The sequence below is a fragment of the Dendrobates tinctorius genome, unplaced genomic scaffold (assembly GCF_039654945.1).
Source record: "Dendrobates tinctorius isolate UK_male_01 unplaced genomic scaffold, ASM3965494v1 ptg000258l, whole genome shotgun sequence".
Taxonomy (NCBI): Eukaryota; Metazoa; Chordata; class Amphibia; order Anura; family Dendrobatidae; genus Dendrobates; species Dendrobates tinctorius.
The window spans coordinates 2,775,115-2,795,119 of NW_027361925.1; the positions used below are offsets into that span (position 1 = coordinate 2,775,115).

At 42.3% G+C, this 20,005-nt stretch overlaps 1 protein-coding gene across 2 annotated transcripts in view; it reads right to left on the bottom strand.

Moving 5' to 3' along the window:
• Positions 1 to 1,377: 1,377 nt before the first annotated feature.
• Positions 1,378 to 20,005, bottom strand: part of PLP1 (proteolipid protein 1) — a 62,331-nt gene continuing 43,703 nt past the window's right edge. The window contains exon 7 of one of the 2 annotated variants that reach the window (XM_073558778.1): positions 1,378 to 2,049. In XM_073558778.1, coding sequence (XP_073414879.1) covers positions 1,897 to 2,049 — 153 coding nt within the window. In that variant the 3' untranslated portion in view covers positions 1,378 to 1,896. Of the gene's footprint in view, positions 2,050 to 5,918; positions 8,335 to 20,005 lie in introns of those variants that run through there. The other variant, XM_073558779.1, reaches the window with a different exon arrangement.

A 20,005-nucleotide genomic window follows, 5' to 3' on the forward strand; every position in this document is an offset into this window, starting at 1 on the left:
GCAAACTTACCAAGACATGCCGTCCACCTAAACTGACATCTCAAGCAAGGAGATCACTAAATAGAGAAGCAGCCTAGAGGCGAATGGTTACTCAGCTCAGGTAATTCACAACTCAGGTGGGATAATGTGTCTACAGGAAAATTATTAGTTGTATTGTCCAGAAATCTGCCCTTTATGGAAGAGTGGCAAAAAGGGATTTTTGAAAGCAAACCATAAGACGCTTGTTTGCAGTTTGCAAAAAGACATGCTTGTGGAAGAATGTGCTCTGGTAAGAGGAGACAAAACATAAACTTTTTGAGCTAAATGCAAAATACTATGTGTGGCAGAAAACTAGCACTGCACATCACCCTGAAAACACCATCCCCACTGTCACACATGGCGGTGGCAACATCATGTTGTGGGGAGGCTTTTCTTCAGCAGGGACAGGGAAGCTGGTCAGAGTTGATGGGAAGGTGGATGGAGCTAAAAACAGGCAATCATGGAGGAAAACCTGTTAGAGGCTGCAAAAGAAGAGACGGGGCGAAGGTTCACCTTCCAGCAGTACAATAACCCTAAACATCCTGCCAGAGCTACAATGGTGTGTTTAGATCAGAGCATAATCCTTTGTGTGAACGGCCCAGTCACAGTCCAGACTGAAATCCCAGAGAATCTGTGATAAGACTGGAAAATTGCTGATCACAGACGTCTCCATCCAATCTCACTGCAAAATGTCACCTCTAGATGTGCAAAGCTGGAGAGACAGACCCCAGAAGACTCCAGCAGAAATTGTAGGTAAAGATTGTCCTATAAAATGCAGACTCGGCAAAGGTTTTCCTATAAAATACAGACTCGGGGAGCTGAATACAAATGCACATCACAATTCTCATATTTACTTTACACCTCATAAATAATTGCTACTTTGTGTTGGTGTCACATAAAGTCCCAATAAAATACATTTAAATTTGTGGTTGTAAGGTGGAAAAGTTCACAAGGTATGAATATTTTTGCAAGGCACTATATAAGAATTGATGCTGTTTTGAAGATATAAGATTTTTTTTTCTTGTATTATATATTTTATTGATTGATATAAATAAACTATTAATACTTCTCTTTTAGAAAGCATTCTGATTCCGTAGCATTGTTTCGCAATATTGAAAATTGGTCTTATTCAGGTCTAAGATTTCTATTTCATATTGCAAACAATTTATATTGTGAAATCTGTTAACATATCTGCTTTAAGCTTAAAAAAGAAAAAAAAAAGAAAATCTTAAGTATTCATTATATTTCTATACTGGAAATACCTTTTTTTTCAAATGCACTTTAAAGTGTTTTGCAGAATGTATCTGCGAGAGCCTTTCATCAGTTACTAGATACAATAATTGATGCAAAAACAAGGACAACAGTCTGGGAATATGTCTTTATTTTCTTTCTTATATTTCCTTGACAGTCAGGGGGGTGATGGCCTTTTGCTTCTTTGCGAAGTCATGACATTCATCTACCAAAACACAGGCTTAATGGTAAAAGACGTCATTGTCAGTGTTCACAGTAGTCTTAGATTACAGGGAATAAAGGCAATGCCTTAGTTCTACATTTGGTAAAAATGAATTCCATTGTCAAAATATATGTAAAAATGGGTTAAAAATCACAACCAATAAATATAATCAGACAATGGTCTGCAACAATAATGTCGCGGTCAAATTTGGATGTAGTATTTTCACAGGAAAACAGATTATTCACAACTAAGAGTAATAAATAAAAATGTTATTAAAAAACATAATCTTTGAGATAATTATAAATTAACAGCATTGTCTTAAACCCCCAAGAAGATTTTTACATGACAAAACATCCCTATTCAATAAAGTGTAAAAAAAAGAATGCATGCTTCCAACCTGGGACACCCCAAACTAAACAGGCGTTTTACACCAGGTTTTCTGCGCTTCTCTGTGGGCGCTCCGGAAGAATCTCAGTGAGTTCTGAGCCCTCAGGCTGTGGAGTCTGCCGGCTTTTCCCAGTCTCTAGGGCTTGCTGGTGATATACCCTGTTGGCTGACAGACACATGAGGGCGTTTATCTGAAAGAAAAGGGAGACTAGTGTCTGCCTTTGGGTTCAAAATCTGCTAGGAAAAAAATTCCCACTAATAACTTACCCAAGAGGTCTCAGAGGAAGAACATTTCCCTAACTTCCTCCTACCACCACTCATAAATTCTCGATTTCAAGACCCTCTAAAATAGTTTCTGGTTACGCAGCATAATGTAAGTATGTCACCCCATTTTTCGAGTATCAGCTGCCGGCACCACCATCAGGGGCTTATCTACAGCATTCTGTAATGTTGTAGATAAGCCCCCGATGTAACCTGAAAGATAAGAAAAACGAGTTATATTATACTCTCCTAGGGGCAGTCCCGGTCCGGTTTTGGTCAGATGGGTGTCGCAGTCTAGTTTGGCGCCTCCCATCTTCTAACAGTGATGTCCTCTTCTTTGCTTCCCGTCGTGGCTCCTGCGCAGGTGCACTGCTCTGCCCTGTTGAGGGCAGAGCAGAGTTCTGCAGTGTGCAGGCGCCGGGAAAAGTCAGAGAGGTCCGGCGCCTGGGCACTACAGTACTCTGCTCTGCCCTCAACAGGGCAGAGCAGTGCGCCTGCGCAGGAGCCACGACGGGAAGCAAGGAAGAGGATGTCAACGTTAGAAGATGAGAGGTGCTGGACCGGACCGCGACACCCATCCGACCGGACCCGGACCGCCCATGGGTGAGCATAATCTAACTTGTTTTTCTTATCTTTCAGGTTACAGTGGGGGCTTATATACAGCATTACAGAATGCTGTAGATAAGCCCCTGATGGTGGTGCCAGCAGCTGATAGTCGAAAAATGTGGTGACAGATTCCCTTTAACTTTGAAACTAAGCCTATTGTAAAATCACTTGTTTTTTCTTCCACCCTGTATAAAAAGCTTTTCTTGGCATTCATAATGATAAAACCTAGAAGTCTGACTGTGGGAATCAATGGGAGCCCGGTAGACTGATATGTTGGCTGCTTTACTAATTCCCAAGAATGTTGAGGATGCAGGATGATTGTAGCTGAGAGTCCTTTATTAATAATCGACACGTTTTGGGGTCGGATCGACTCCTTCCTCAGGATAACTTACAAGACAATAGATATTACATACAATACAGTGTATTTTATTGTAAAGTATCCTGAGGATGGGGTTAGTCCGACCTGAAACGTTTATTAATAATCTGAAGGATGACAGATGATTTTAGTAGAGAGTCCCTTATTAACAATCTACGCATTTTGGGGTTGGATCAACCCCTTCCTCAGGATGACATACAATAAAATACAAGTCAAAACATTTTACATACAATATATTTTATTGTAAATAATCCTGAGGAAGGGGTCGATCTGACCTGAAACATCTATTAATAATGTGATGGATGACAGATGATTGTAGTAGAGGGTCCTTATTAATAATCTACGCGTTTCAGGCTCAGCTTTCTTCCTTGGGATAACTTACAATAAAATATAAGACAACACATTGTGTTGTAAACTTTATCCTGAGCAAGGTGCCGGTGTGTATATTATTAATAAAGAACTCTCTATTACAATCATCCGTCATCCTCTACGTTCTTGGAAATTTGCAATGCAGCTACGTGGCTCCTATTGACCCCATGGTCAATATTTTCAACACTTTCCTGAAGGCATCTCATTCTGGTTCAGAGTATGCGGCAGCAGCACAAATACGCACAGGATGATGCAATGATCATGACCACATGGGGGGGGTCGAGCTTTTCAAGCTTCTCTTTCTGACACACAAGTCATTATTACTACATCACAGGTGTATGTTATCCTTTTGTTCTCTAGAGCCCTTAGACATTCAGTCAGATATCTTGATGTAAAATAAAAAATTATATTGTGGTACCGTGTTAGCCAGAAAAATCGATGTGAATACTTTTCTGCCCAACGATGACAAAAGTATTCTTGGAGTGATACCTTATTTTATGGTTAGCCAATGAAGGTATCACTCAAAGAATACTTTTGTCATCGTTGGGCAGAAAAGTATTCACATCAGTCAGATATCTAAGTGTTACGTATATGAGAGTCTTGGAGAAGGATCTCATTTACTGAGGTGGTCTATTACTCTAATTACATTCACACTCTTTGTAAGAAAACTATCATTGCAAAGTGACGACCTGGAGCCCTCGCAGACCTCAGTGATGAGCGTGTAGCTCCTCTGTGTCGCCATTTGGTACAACCTAGGAGCAATGTTTCTGTCCTCCACAACTACTGTCACTAATAGAGAGTCCCTCTGTACAATGGCAGATGATGATGTATTTTTTCCAATGGTTTCTATATTTATTCATGAGAAGTAAAACCTCTATGACCCGCAGTATACAATCAGGCCCACGCAGATGAACATGCTGACTATACAGCTCTCTACAGTACAAAGCCATAATTCATCCGAGTGGCGATGATGCAACGCTTCATTGTATGGTGTCATATGGAATTCATCTGTAGTCCAGAGATGTTCCCAATAGAGAATGTGCTTCTAGGGAGATATAGCTCCATGGTGGGACATGGAAAACCCTAGTAAATCTATGTGCGCACTTTTACCCTCCTAACATCTAGACCGTAAGAGTCCATGAGACCTTAGGTTACTCAACAGAACAGTGTAAAGACCGACGTTTGAGATCTGTCTGGAGGTCGGAAACAAACTTTTTCTATGAAGTTTATGATATTGGAGGGTCTCACAGGTATCACAGAAGATACATTCTAACTTACCCATTTCTTTTTTCTTTAAAGAATAACTAAACTTTTTATTTAATTATTGTTCAGCCTTTGTAAAGTTATGAATCTTCGTAATATACTTCAGTACCTGATTTTGCTTTGTTCAATCTCTAACTCCATGATGAAACTGTTGGCTTATCTGCCTATTTCATGCTTCCTTAGGAGCTGGTTTTACCTACAAATCTGACACATCTGTCTTTCGCTCCCTTCCACAGACTCAGACACTTTGCCCAGTGTGATTATGGGGGGTAGAGACAATCACTCTGAGTATGGACCTTTGATAGATTGGCAGTTAAAATCAGCAACTTAGAAAGCATGAACTAGACAGATGAGCCGGCAGACAAGTTGGCAGACGTTCCAGTAAATGAGCCAGCAGACGTTCCGACAGACGAGCCGGCAGACGTTCCACCACACAAATTGACAGACGTTTCGGCAGATGTTGCGACAAACAAGCCAGCACTTTTACCATGGAGTTAGAGATAGGAGCAATCCAATGAAGCAATGGAGTATATTGCAAATATTCATGACTTTACTATGACCGATCAATAATTAAATACTAAAAAATTTAGTTACTTTTTAATTCTAAGTGATTAGTTGAAGCTTAATACAGAAATATATGGTAAATCTTACTAGTGCTATTTATTATTTAATTAGAGGCAGGCAGTCTTTTCATTCATACTGTCCAAACCACAGGCAGCGAAATCAGAGCCCATTGGTGCAATTATAGCCAAAAAATGTTTTACTTAGTAAAGCTACTACATTTCAAAGAAAACATAGTCAGATAAGCCGGCCGTGGACTATAGGGAGAGGAGGACCAGTCTGGCTTTTCCCCACCTCACCCCAGTTGATTGATGGATCTCTTCTTATGTATACACATGGGAGAAACCTGTCAATCAACCGATGCTGGGGGAGAGATTCCGGGTTGGGTGCTACTCCGGACAGCCCGTGTTTTCTCTGAGACACCGCAGTGGTTCATAGTACACAACATAGTAAATCGATAACATTCTTGTAAGGACAGGTGTGTTATATAGATTTTGGTGAAAGATCATATCGTTGCATACATTTTTTGTAATATCCACTTCTGATATTTCCCCCTTATTTATACATCTACAATCAATACAAGTACTGCTGACAAGTCAAAAAATTCACCCAGACAGACACGTCTGAAGTTTGATAAAGAAACATTTAATTGCTTTTTAAGCTCTTACATTCCATAATTAGTGATTCACAGCAAAACCAAAAAAGGAAAAATTATACTGTAAAACAAAAGAAACACTTTGCTGAATCAAAACCACTTGATTTGGTTGGGTCTTTCTGTGTCTTATACATGTGTGTTATATATGTGTCTTATACATGTGTGTGATATATGTGTTACACATGTGTCTTACACATGTGTCTTATATATGTGTGTGCTATATGTCTCTTATACATGTGTCATACATTGGTCTTATACGTGTCTTATGCTGCAGTATGGACAGAAACGACACGGATTGGGAAGAGCAGGGTTTAGAAGCCAAATTGAACGTTTTCTTATCTAAGTTCTTGGCTGCCGTTTTGGTAGGACCGTCCACGTGCAGCCGAGTTTTACGATAAACTCTTGGGTTTGCGGTAATGAACTCTCTACATACTGACTTTATCATCAGTTTGTACAATTGTAAACCCCATGAATCATTCCTGACTACATGGCTTCTATAGATTAGAGGAACATTAGTGGAACAGGATAGATGTGAGGAGACTCAGGGCTCATCTTTACACAGAGTCCTGGCCCTAAGTCTGGAAACCCACGAAACAAAATATCTACACTAAAGCACTATGTATGTGTCTGCCCTGGGCGTGTTCACGTTACAATTTATAACAGATGTAATCTGGGATTAGGATGAAAACATCACTATTCTGACAAATGAGCTGTTTTTCTTCTTACATCAGAGTACCTATATGTGAAATTAACAGAGGTCTCCGGGAGGTTTAGTGGAGGACACGTCTATTTCATGCTTCTATATCTTACATTTTTTTGGATTATGCTGCTTGCTGACTGCATTGAGTTTGAATTAAAGCTTTTTTATGCTTTTATTTTTCTTTTACAAACCTATAAGGGGATAACATTAAATACATATCATCCATACGTGTTATTATAAAAGCTATCCCTGACTCCTGTTTATGGCTTCCGTGACTTATCTTTTGGAAATGAACGGATCCCATGCTGAAAAATATCTCCAACACTTTCCATTGACTTTTGTTATTTTGTGGAGTTTTTTTGTCACTTTATTAATTGTTTTTAACAACTAGAATAGCAGTCCAGATGGAACAAAGACTAGCACCAGTGTGAACAGGCCTTACAATTAGGTAAGTACAGATTTATGCTAAGCAGATGTTTTTTATTGCATCGTATTACTGTGAGCCGGTACACTACGGGGCAGCTAGATCCCAACTGTAATTGGAAAGTTGTAGTATTCCTAGAGTGTCCTGACAGCTAATGTATTTGTCTCCACCATTAATCACTAATCTCAGGTTCTGAAGGGTGAACATGTATATATTAGATTTTCATTAAATTTAGGCATAAAATACAGAAATGTTTATGCACTGAAGAAACGGCAAGGAACTAGGAAAGGCGCTGGGTGATCTATACTTGTGCCAAGTAATGGTGGCCACACAATGAGGTCTTGTGATTCGGACTCATGACTGTCAAACATGGCCATATACTAGCACAATAGTGCATGGCAAAGACTGAAGAAACCTACTGATGCTTTTACTCCATTAAACTCTTAGAGCATGGCGGAGTAATCGAATGTTCCTTCTTGGGAACTTCAGACATTGTAAGAGCGATCTCATCCTACGATCACCTCCATGGATCTGAGGTAGGGCGTGATGGCAGACTGATTTCACTTGGAGTATAGATTTATATGATTATATATTCTAAGACTGGATGAACCCATTGATAAAGTTGGGATTAAAGTAAAGTGATGCATCATTAGTGGTCAATAGAAGTGGTTTGCAGGTAAAGACATAATTCTGGTGACTGTGGACATATATGTGATTATATGTATGTATGTGATCCGTATTATGACTCGTGTCGCTGCAGTTTGTATCGGTTTACTTCGCCCTCTAGTTACACTTAGGATACAGTGTAAATCCATCATTTTAGGCCACATTGACTATAAATTGTTTCATGTGTCCGCCCCAACCTTCGAGCTTGTCTTACATCTTATGAAGCCACCAGGTCAGCTATGACGGTCAGTGGTGGCCATGATCTCTGTTCTGTGCTTAAAAGCTTTATGTTCTACTGTTCCCATATATGGCAGACATGCTTGAGCTCACGCCATGACACCAGCCCCTATACTGTATGGCCATCTTTACTGGGTATCTGCAACATACAGACTAAACATTGCATACAAAGGGCAGACCAACTATAGTAGCTATCGGATACATTATTAAAACTCCAACATTAAAATAAAGAGGATTTCAAAATATGTTATGAACATAAAATGGTGCCATTTTTTACTCAGTCGCTTGGAGTCTAAAACTTTCGGCCAGTAACTCGCAGCACAGCATAGTTGAAAGATGCACCTATCATATATGTGAGCTGTAAAGGAACATACAGAAGAAAGAACATGGACATTAACAGAATCATTGTATAGCAGGAGCAGTAAGTCTACACACGGCGTAACCACATTATCATTGCCAACGTGTGGGCCTAGTAACAGCGCCCTTCATTAGGTCAGTTAGGGCACAACTGTCCCGTGAGAACTTGAGATGTCAGATACTAGAGGCAATCGTGGACTACCCATTTAATGTCCTCATATTCTCAGCGGCTCAGAAGCTTACACACATTGTTTTTGGTAGCATTGCCTTCACATTGTCTGAAGCTGCTTTTACAATGAAAGACAATCTTGAACCAGTGTTGAGAAAACGCTTGTTTCACAATTATCATCAGGTGTAAAGATTATATTTTGCACCACAAAACATGATCGTCCTCAGCGTTGCATCTCCCTGTGTGAACAGGACCTCAATGACGAGAACTATGGCAGCTGTCTGCACTCAGTGCTCTTGTGTAGATTTTACTTTGGTCTCTCTACTTCCGAGCTGACGGAGAGGTGCGTAGAAATGCTGGAGAGAGGTGATCAGCACATAGAGCTGCCGAGATCCAGGCTAGCCTCAGTGTAAACGGCTGCCCATGCTCAGACACCGCTACCTGATGATGATGATCAAACTTGGATATTGTCGTTGAACAAGTGGCCATGTCATTTCAGGTGTGTGGAACTTGATCACCACAATCTAGCAGACTTATGAAGCTCTACAATGCTATCTCTGATCATTTGGCTGAATTGTTTTGATTTAAGGCTGACCTTAAAGGGGACTATTTGTTCTTGTGATACTAATGACCTATCATTAGGGTAAAAAGCATGAGAAGGCAAAAATGCATGTGAAAATGTGTGAATTCAAAAATCGTCAGATTAAAGGCTCATACTCATCTGCAGTTAAAATGGACGAGTGCAATCCAATAAAAAATGGAATTGTACGCTGCCAAGTGTCAGTTAATGATTCTGTGCTCATCTGCAATATTTTTCTCTGCTTGGATCGGACTGAGAAGAGAATTGTAGCACGCTGCAAGTGGCCATGTACATTGGACGAGACTTGCCAATGCAAGTCAATGAGTGAGATTAAAAAACTCCACTGCACACAGACCATGCGTGTGCCATGCGATTTCTACACATCCATATAGTTAACCCAACATTTCATCAGCCGAGTACAGTAAATTCACAGCTTGAAACATTAGAATAGACTAGAAGAGATATATAGATAGAATACATAGAACTTTCTCACTCAACGAGTAGTGACATCAGTGAGGTGACCAGAGTTCATCGGCTACGAACTCCACTCATCTTACTGATGTCAAAGCTCGGCACTAAAGCTGAGTTCTCATGCTCAACTCAGTATCTTGTGGATGCTGGGCTGAGTGGTGGCATTTTGTGTCACCACTCAGCAAAGCATCAAGATGTAGCTGAGTTGGACTCGTCGCGGCACATGTGGGTAATCAGTGGACAGGTGAGGAATTCTTTGCTTTTTTATTTTTATTTGGATATTAATAAATGAGTAAAAGATGGCAGAGTGGGTTTTTCTTTAAATAAAGGACTTTGCTCTGTGTGTATGTTTTTTTACTTAAATTGATGGGGTTAGTAATGGGGGTGTCTTATAGACGCCTCTCCATTATTAACCCCTGTGCTTGATGTCAGCTGACATTACATAGCTGAAATCAACCCCAATACTATTACCCTACTTGCCACTGCACCAGGGCAGGTGGGAAGAGCGGAGGCTAAGTGCCAGAATTGATGCATCTAATGGATGCACCATTTCTGGAGCGGCTGAGGGCTGATGTTCTTATTCTGTCAGTGTGCCAATATCCATGGCCCCTTCCTAGGCTATTAATATCAGGCTGCATATGTCTGCCTATCCTTTGCTGGTTATTAAAAATAGGGGCACCCTACGTCATTTTTTTGGAGGTCACCACTTGTTAATAAACATTAAAGACTAAGTAGACAGCTGTGAGCTGATATTAATAGCCTAGGAAGCTCCATACTTATTACCCACTTCCCAGACTATAAATAACAGCCCACAGCTGTTGGCTTCCCCTCAGCTGGTTAAGAAAAATATGGGGCACCCCACACCATTTTTTCTTTTAATTCTCTAGTTATTAACTAAATACATGTATAGTAAACTACACAAGCACTGCACTAATTATATATCTTACTGACATTTCTATCTGTCTAATTGTTTTTTTACTTATAAATCTAGCTTGAAATGACATAGAGAATTACTGTAATTTAAAAGCTGATGCTAAAAACGCATTGCATACAGATTGCATATCCATGTCATTTGGATGTCATATGGATGCTGCTTGAGGAAAATCGCATTGTACTCGCATGACACACATTCTACTTTTCAGGACCAACATCCAACCGGTTTTATTAACGCTGATGAGAGTGAGCCCTAAGGAGTCAGTCCAACTCCAAAATGCATCCCATTAACTTTAAGAAAGGAATAATTTCTCTAGACTCCACAGCCTGTAATTTTCTACTTTTCTGAGAAGTAGTGCTGAGTAAGGTGCTCATTTTTGCCTCCACATGCATTCTGAGATTCCACCCGATGGCTGAATTCTAATGGGACCAGTAGAATAGCTACTAGAGAAGTAGAGGGGGCGGTTGCCCCAGGCTCCACACTAATAAGAGGGTCCTAACTGGATCCGCCACTACCCTTATTGGCCTGTTGTGCATGCAGATATAGTTAGGCTGTGTGGTAAAGTAAGGAGACATGATCACCCTGCACTACCACTTTCCTTATCGTAGACTGCAGGTGGCTTTAAGCCTGCGGTCTCCAGAATGGCAGGGTGATGCAGAAAAAAATGCGCCAGCACAGGACGTCAGAGTCCTGGCGCATTAACGTCATCGCGCCATGGCGAGACTCTGATGTCCAGTGTGCACCAATGCTTTGCAGATGGAATCGTCAAGGTCCTGGATTAGGTGAGAATATGATGCTGTGTATAGGGCAGCTGTGGGCCCATCATACTGTGTGTTTAGGGGAGGTGTGAAGACATCATGCTGTGTATACGGGAGCTGTGGGCCGATCACACTGTGAATAGGGGAGCTGTGGGTGCACCATACTGTATATAGAGGAGCTGTGTGCCCACCATACTGTGAATAGAAGAGCTGTGTGCCTATCATACTATGTATAGGGAAGCTGTGTGCCTATCATTCTGTGTATAGGGGAGCTGTGTGCCCATCATACTGTATATAGAGGAGCTGTATATAGAGGAGCTGTGTGCCCATCATACTGAGTATAGGGGAGCTATGGGCCCATCATACTAGATATAGAGAAGCTGAGTGTCCATCATACTGTGTATAGGGGAGCTGTGTGCCCATCATCTTTTGAATTGAGGAGCTATGTGCCCATCATACTGTGTGTTTAGGGGAGCTTTGAAGACATCGTACTGTGTATATGGGAGCTGTGGGCCCATCATACTGTGTATAGCAGAGCTGTGTTCCCATCATACTGTGCATACAAGAGCTGTGTACCCGTCACACTGTGAATAGGGGATTTGTGTTCCCATCATACTGTGAATAGGGGAGCTGTTGGCACACCAAACTGTATATAGAGAAGCTGTGGGCCCATCATACTGTGTATAGCGGAGCTGTGTGCCCGTCATACTGTGTATACGGGAGCTGTGTACCTGTCATACTGTGAAAAGGGGATCTGTGTGCCCATCATACTGTGTATAGAGGAGCTGTGAGCATACCATACTTTGTATAGGAGAGCTGTGAGCCCATCATATTGTGTATAGGGCAGCTGTGGGCTATCACACTGTGTGTATAGGGGAGCTGTGAAGACATATTGCTCTGTATACAGGAGCCGAGGGCCAATCATACTATGTATAGAGGAGCTGTGTGCCCATCATACTGTGTATAGAGCAGCTGTGTGTTAGGAACGGCGTAACGCAATAAATAAATAAATAATAAAGTGCGTTCGCCACTCGGGGTCCACCGTGCAGTAGGTGTTAAAACCGCTGCTAGACAATGGCAGACGCGCTATATGGTGGTATAATGCGCACGGGTTCAACGTCACCCGATGTGCGCAGAGTGGACTCTGTTAACTCACAGAGGCACCGTAACATAAACATAAACACCGAGCCTGTTAGACTCGCAGGTCTCAGCATGAATTGCACGCACGGTATCAGGTCACAGGACAGGTTCCAAGACAGGGGACGGTGTCCGTCTAGACCTACCGTGCGTGCGGCGACGCAACTGCGGATGCCGGTAAGTGCTACTGAATGCAGCGCGGCGGCAGACACAGCCGCTATGCGATAGTGCCGTGAGAGCCGTGACACCACCGGATGCTAGTGTAGAGGTGCGGTGTGCACAGTGGCCTATGGCTTGCCACTGACTGACTGGAGCTGACTCTTTCTATAGTTCCCTATCCACATGCGTAATATCAGAGGGAGGGGAATCTTAATAAGTCAGTCACCAGAATCATACATCCATCACCATTCACACATCTAGCAAGAAGAGTCTATACTAGCGCATGGCCGAGCGGCCATGCGGGCCTTTTATAGCCGTGCGCTGCCGGGACCTTCCAGATCTCTGAGATGGACCAATCAGATCTGGAGAAGGACCTGAGCACGTGACTTCCGACCTTCAATGGGAGATAATCTCGTGAGCATGCTCAGTGGAGCGGCAGAGGAACTTAGCCTCAGAAATGACTTGCTGCAGAGCAGCATGTGAGGCTCTGGATTCCTGTTGTGTAGCTGCAGGAATCCGACGCTTAACACTGTGTGCGCAACATATTGTGAATAGGGGATCTATGTGCCCATCATACTGTGTATAGGGGAGTTGTGTGCCCATCATACTGTGTATAGAGGAGCTGTGTGCCCATCATACTGTGAATAGAGGAGCTGTGTGCTCATCATATTGTGAATAGGAGAGCTGTGGGCCCACCATACTGTGTATAGATGAGCTGTGTGCCCATCATACTGTGTTTAGATTAGCTGTGTGCCCATCATACTGTGAATAAAGGAGCTATGTGCCCATCATACTGTGACTAGTGGAACTGTGGGACCATCATGCTATGTGTATATGGGAACTTTGGGCCCATCATACTCTGTATAGGGGAGCTGTGGGTCTATCATATTGTGTATAATAGAGCTGTGGGATGATCATACTGTGTATAGAGGAGCTGTGTGCCCAGCATACTGTGTATAGGGCAGCTTTGGGCCCATCATATCGTGCATATAGGGGAGCTGTGAGGACATCATGCTGTGTTTACAGGAGCTGTGGGCCCATCATACTGTGTATAGGATAGCTGTGGGCCTATCATACTGTGTGTGGTGTAGCGGGGGGCCCACCACAATGCATATAGGGGAGCTGTAGGGATATCTTATTGTGTATAGTTTAGCTGTGGGCCCATGATACTGTGTATAGGGTAGCTGAGGTCACCATATGGTGGTAATATAAATGTTGGCCTTTGTATAGAGATTTTTTTCTTTTTTCACCATGGTCATCTGCTGAGGTTCCCCTATACCGACAATTAGGGTGCGCCACTGTAGTTGTAATCAGCGCTACCTAATTAGGGGGTCCACTCAGATGTTTTGCACCCCTAAGCTGAACCTCTAGCTATGCCACTGGATGGGACTATAGGCCGCAACCCCCTATTACCACAATGCTATGCCCCTACAGTTGTCCTACACCTAACACGACACCATCACGTGAGCAGTTTCTCATGTTTTCTTCTTTTTCTTTATATTGGTGACGCACTGTGTGCCTCTTTCCAATGTTACAAGTCCAGTGAACCACTGTAAAATACTGCCATATGTACACCTCCCATTAACTCAAGTGCTGACAATCAGCTTATCAGATGCCATGACAGCCTTTTCTGGAATTATTCAATCTTTCTCGTGCACATTAATCTGGGTGGAGGTAAACTTCTGAGCCACTGGAATTTTAATATAGTGAATTATAAATTAAATGATCTGTTTGTACACATTTATTAGCACATTGTCCAATTAAACCCTAAAGTGAACCTGCCATCTGATACATTCTACCCGGATCTATGGACAGCATGTTTTGGGCAGCCAGGTATGTTCAGATTGGGCAGCATATATCAGCTGTCAGGTTCTCTTTGACTTTTAATTAATGCATCTAAGATAGTACACAGGCAATGGGATAATAGTCGCCAGTACTCAACAATCCGAGCACAAAGTAGGGTAAAAGTACATATAAAACAACACTCACTAAAATCCAACACAGTCCTAAGTCTAAAATCCAGCAGAACTGATCCACATCAGTCCAGAGTCCAGCTGGAACATGTGTCGCCAAGTCTGCATGCTATATAAAGAGCTGGCAACACATGTTACAGCTGGACACAGGATTGTTGCTCACATAAATTTGGATATTGAAAATGGACTCTATTATTTTCCACTGAATTCACACTGATGAAGTTAGAAAGGTAGACAAGTGGCAACTTCAACTTTGTGTGCTCTGAATTCTTGATGAGTCCTGACTGAGTGACTTCCAATGGAATGTCAAGTTCAAATGGCTAGAATAGGGCGAGTTTAAGGTTTATCGATGCCGTACACTTTCATCTAGAAACGAGTCAACGCAGTACGATGAGAGATCACTGATATGAATGTTACCCTCATGCTTTAAGACTGGCTTTGTTGGATTCTGGTGAGTGTTACTATACATGTAAATTAGTGTGCAGAAGTTTTAGAAAGGTGTGGAAAAAATGCTGCAAATTAATAATGGTTTAAAAAAAAGAAGTGTTAATAGTTTATTTTTATCAATTAACAAAATCCTAAGAGAATGAATAAAAAATAAATATCTATCTGAAATCAATATTTGGTGTGAAAATTACCCTTTGCCTTCAAAACAGCATTGATTCTTCTAGGTATACTTCCAGACAGTTTCTGAAGGATCTCAGCAAAAAGGTTGTTCCAAACAACTTGGAAAAATAACCACAGATCTTCTGTGGATGTCGCTTGTGCAAATCCTTCGGTCTCTTTATGGAATTTCAGACTGGATCATAGATGTTGAGATCAGGACCCTGTGAAGGCCTTATCACTTCAATGATGCCTGGATAAGCATCTGCCTCTCTTTCTCAGCATTGAGGACACCATCCTCACCAAGTCCCCAACTCCATTTATTGAAATGCAGCATCAAACATACAGAACTCTCCACCGTGCGTCACTGTTGTCTGCAGAACCTCATTAGTCTTCCACTCTCCAGCCCCTCGGCCAACAAACTGTCTCCTGTTACAGCCAAATATTTCAAAATTTGACTCATCAGTTCAAAGCGCCTGTTGCCATTTTTCTGCACCTCAGTTCCTATGTTTTCGTGTTAGTTGAGTCACTTGACCTTGTTTCCACTTCAAATATATAGCTTTTTCGCAACAATTCTTCCATGAAGATCACATTTAGCAAGACTTGGGTTGAGTTGGGTCCTACTGGTTTGTGGCAGTTCTGAGCTGATGGCATTGCTGGACATTTTCCAGTTTTGAAGAAAAGTAAGCATGGTGTTTGTTTCCTCTGCTGCACTAAGTTTCCTTAGCTGACCGCTTGGTCTATGCTCCTTATTGATGCTCACTTGAGTGTCTTCAAAAATGTTTGAACAGCACATCTTGATACTCCAGTCTGTTTTGAAATCTTTGCATGGGAGAGGTCTTGCTGAGGTAGTACAACTACCTTGTGTCTTGTTGCTATGCTCAATCATGGCCTGGTGTATGACCTGTGACATGAAACTATCTTCTACAACCTCCCCTTTGTACTTCTATTTGCTCTTTCCTCACCCAGTTTTAGGTCTCCTAGACAGCTTTTTCTTTTTCAGTTAGTGAATTGTAGCCTACATATGAAAATGATCATCACCTACAATTGGCTACTCATACATCTGACTATAATCTATCAAAAACCTTGATTTTGTGCAATTGTACCTAGAAGAATTCAAGCTGTTTTAAAGGCAAAGGGTGGTCACAGAAAATATTGATTTGATTTCTCTTTTGTTCATTCACTTTGCTGGTTGATAAAACATAAACTCTTTACATTTTTATTTTTTAAAACTTTCTTACTTTGCAGCATTTTTTCACACCTTGTACAGAGTACTATAATTTTTCCCTGCTACATAATCCTTTGTTGTGTTATATGAATGCTTTCTAATTGAGGTGTTCAGATTGTTTGGTGTTGAGTGCTGGTGACTTATTTCATTGCCCGTTTACCACTTTGGATACATTGATTAAAGGTTATGTTTTATTGGGACATTTTTCTCTTGTTAATAATTGCTTATATATGTTGGTCCTATAGTTTGCTATAAAATATACTGTTAGTTTTCATATAGTCTTAGTGACGTCAACTCTGTGATAATTTGACTGCAATCTGAAGTGCTACAATACAGATTATACTGCAGTGCTATTTGTCAGTCAACTTATTCTATGTGTATCATGCGAATGGAACTCCCAGAAACGTCCTAAATTTACCAATTAGTCCTGCAATGCCCCAGCAGCTAAGGATTGCAAAATTCAATGTCTTCATCTAACAAGGAATTTACAAATGAACGGGCGTAAAGATCGCAGTAGCAGCAGAGGGTGTGGGGGGGGGGGGGCTCTGACACCAACAGCTATTTTAGGCTACTTTCACACATCCGGTGTGTGGGGTCCGGCGGCGTGCGGCGAAAAGCCGGGCCGCCGGATCCGGCCTGCAGCCGTGACACCGGATGTGTGTGCGGCGAGACGATACGGCTCGGACATTATTAATGGAGCCGCAGGACGAGGTGGACAGAGGCAGCCAATGAGACAGCTGCTGAAAGGGAGGTGAGGGGAGGAGAGGGGAGGGGAGGGGAGGGGGGTGGAGAGAGAGAGACATGGGGGGTTAACACTTAGTGTCCAGGCAAGAGAATCTCTCTCTCTTGCCGGGCACTTGTGGGGTTAACCCCACAGAGAGATCTCTCTCTCTCACCCAGACACTGTGAGTGTTAACCCCACAAGTGCCCGGCGAGAGAGATCTCTCACAAGTGTCCGGGTGACAGAGAGAGATCTCTCTCTCTCTCACCGGGCACTTGTGGGGTTAACATTCACAGAGTCCGGGCATGCGCTGTGGAAAAAGCCGGTCCGGCGCTGCAAAAAAACGTTACATGGAACGTTTTTTCCAGACGCCGGACAGGCTGTTTTTGCCGGATCAGGCAAAAACCGGATACGCCGCATAGGTATCCGGCGCGATGCGGCAATAATGAAACTGAATGGGGGAAAAAACGGATCCGGTGGCAACCGGCGCCGGATCCGGTTTTTACACTTTTCGCCGCATCGCGCCTGATGCTGAAAACCGGATGTGTGAAAGAGGCCTTAGCTGTAAGTGAGTAAAGAATGTATTGTGGTGCTGAGATTCACGGGGTCCCTGCACTGCAATACACATTGCTGACCAATCACAGGCCGGCAGCTGACGTTGGCATATAAGAGGATACCCATGTCGTGGGATAAGGGGAAGGTGTTTTTTTATATATATATATTAGGGCACATAGGATAGGGTTATTATTACTGGAAGAAGCCCATGATAGGGGGCATTATACCAGGATGCAGGACATATATTACTGGAAGGGGTTGAGGATGGTGGCACATTTTACCAGAATGGGGGACATATATTACTGGAAGGGGGCCCAGGATGGGGACATTATACCAGGATGGAGTTCATATATTACTGGAAGGGGCACAGGATGGGGGTTTTCATACCAGGATGGGGGACATATAATATTGGAAGGGGGCCAGGATGGGGACATTATACCAGAATGTGGGATATATATTACTGGAAGAGGCCCAGGATGGGGACATTATACCAGGATGGGGGATATATGTTAATTTAAGGGGCCCATGAGGGGGACATTATACCAGGATAGAGGACACATATTACTGGATGGAGTGAGAATGGGGGACATTATTTCAGGATGGGGACATATATTACTGGAAGGGGGTGAGGATGGGGGACATTATACCAGCATGCGGGACATACAGTATATTACTGTAAGTGGCCCAGGATGGGGGAAATTATACAAGGATTGGGAACATATCTTACTGGAAGGAGGTGAGGATGGAGGACATTATACCAGGATGGGGGTCATATATTACTGGAAGGGGCCCAGGATGGGGTGTATTATAACAGGATGGAGGGCATATATTACTGGAAGGAGCCCAGGAGGGGAAAGACATTATACCAGGAAAGGGAGACATTATATCAGTAAGGTGCCCAGGATGAAGGTTATGGGGGCCTATCTGACTTGCCTGTGCAAATTAACCTTTTTCTATCTTAGACCATCAGTGAATATAAAATCTGCCAAAAATGAGGAGCTATAAGACTGAAGGATCTGTCCTACTTTGATTGTCACCAGGAAACCTTTTCCTTTGAAACCAGCGCTGCTACACTGGAAAAGTATCTGAGAATATGTGCTCTTGCGGAGTCCCAAACAGCCAAATGGCTGAATGGAGCTCTGTTGTAGCCTGCTAGGACTACTCTAGGGTTATCTGTTATCTCTATTCTTCCGTGCCTTAAAACAGACATAAGATGCTATTTGTGTGCTAACAATGGGGTAGCTAGCAAATGTTCTATATTTCTGAACACCTTCATGTCTACAAGTTAGAGTCAAGGCAAATCACTATAATATTAATGTTTGTTCTTCAGCACTGTGCAACAATTATAGGCCAGGTGTGAAAAAATGCTGCAAATTAAAAATGCTTTCTTAGAATTATGAATAGTTTATTTTTATCAATTAACAAAGTGAAAGTGAATGAACAAAAGAGAAATCTAAATCAAGTCAATATTTGGTGAGTCCACACTTTGCTTTCAAAACAGCATCAATTCTTCCAGATTCACTTGCACATAGTTTTGTTTAACCTCCTTAACAACCGTCCATACACCTTTTAACGGCGGCAATTAAGGGTACTTATGCCTCAGCACCGCTTTTTAACGGCACTGAGAAATAAGTGTATTGCGCCCCCCAGAGTCAGAATTTCTCCTGGGTCTCGGCTACTGGGGGTAGCTGAGACCCCAGAGAACATGATTCGGGTCGGTTTTTACCGACCCTCATGTTGCGGTTGCTGTTATTAACAGAATAATGGCAACCACAACAAAAAAGGCCGATTTCCCATTTAATTTCTCTCCTCTGATGTGATTGCACTTCAGAGGAGAGAGAAATGGGGTCCCTCGATCCCCCCTGGTACCTCTGGAGTCCCTGCATCCCCCCGTGTAGTACCCCGGTCACTGGTGTCTTCTTCCAAGCAGAAAATGAGGGGCGCAAGCGCAGTGCGCCCGCTGTGATCTGCCGGCCAGCACCCAGCAACAATAGGACATTTTTTGGTCCATTTTCTCCCGCTACAATTGTGAAAATAAAAAAAATTGGTTCCACAGTAAATTTTTTGTGAAAAAAGTAAAATGTTCATTGCTTTAGTTCTCATGAAGCACCTGAAGGGTTAATAAACTTCTTGAATGTGGTTTTGAGTACCTTCAGGCATGAAGTTTTTAGAATAGTGTCATTTTGGGGTATTTTCTGTCATATAGGGCCCTCAAAGTCACTTTTTAAAAAAATGGTTTTGCAGATTTTGTTGGAAAAACAAGAAGTCGCTGGTTAACTTTAAACCCTTATAACGTCCTAACAAACAAAAATTATGTTTCCAAAATTGTGCTGATGTAAAGTTGACATGTGGGAAATGTTATTTATTAACTATTTTGTGTGACA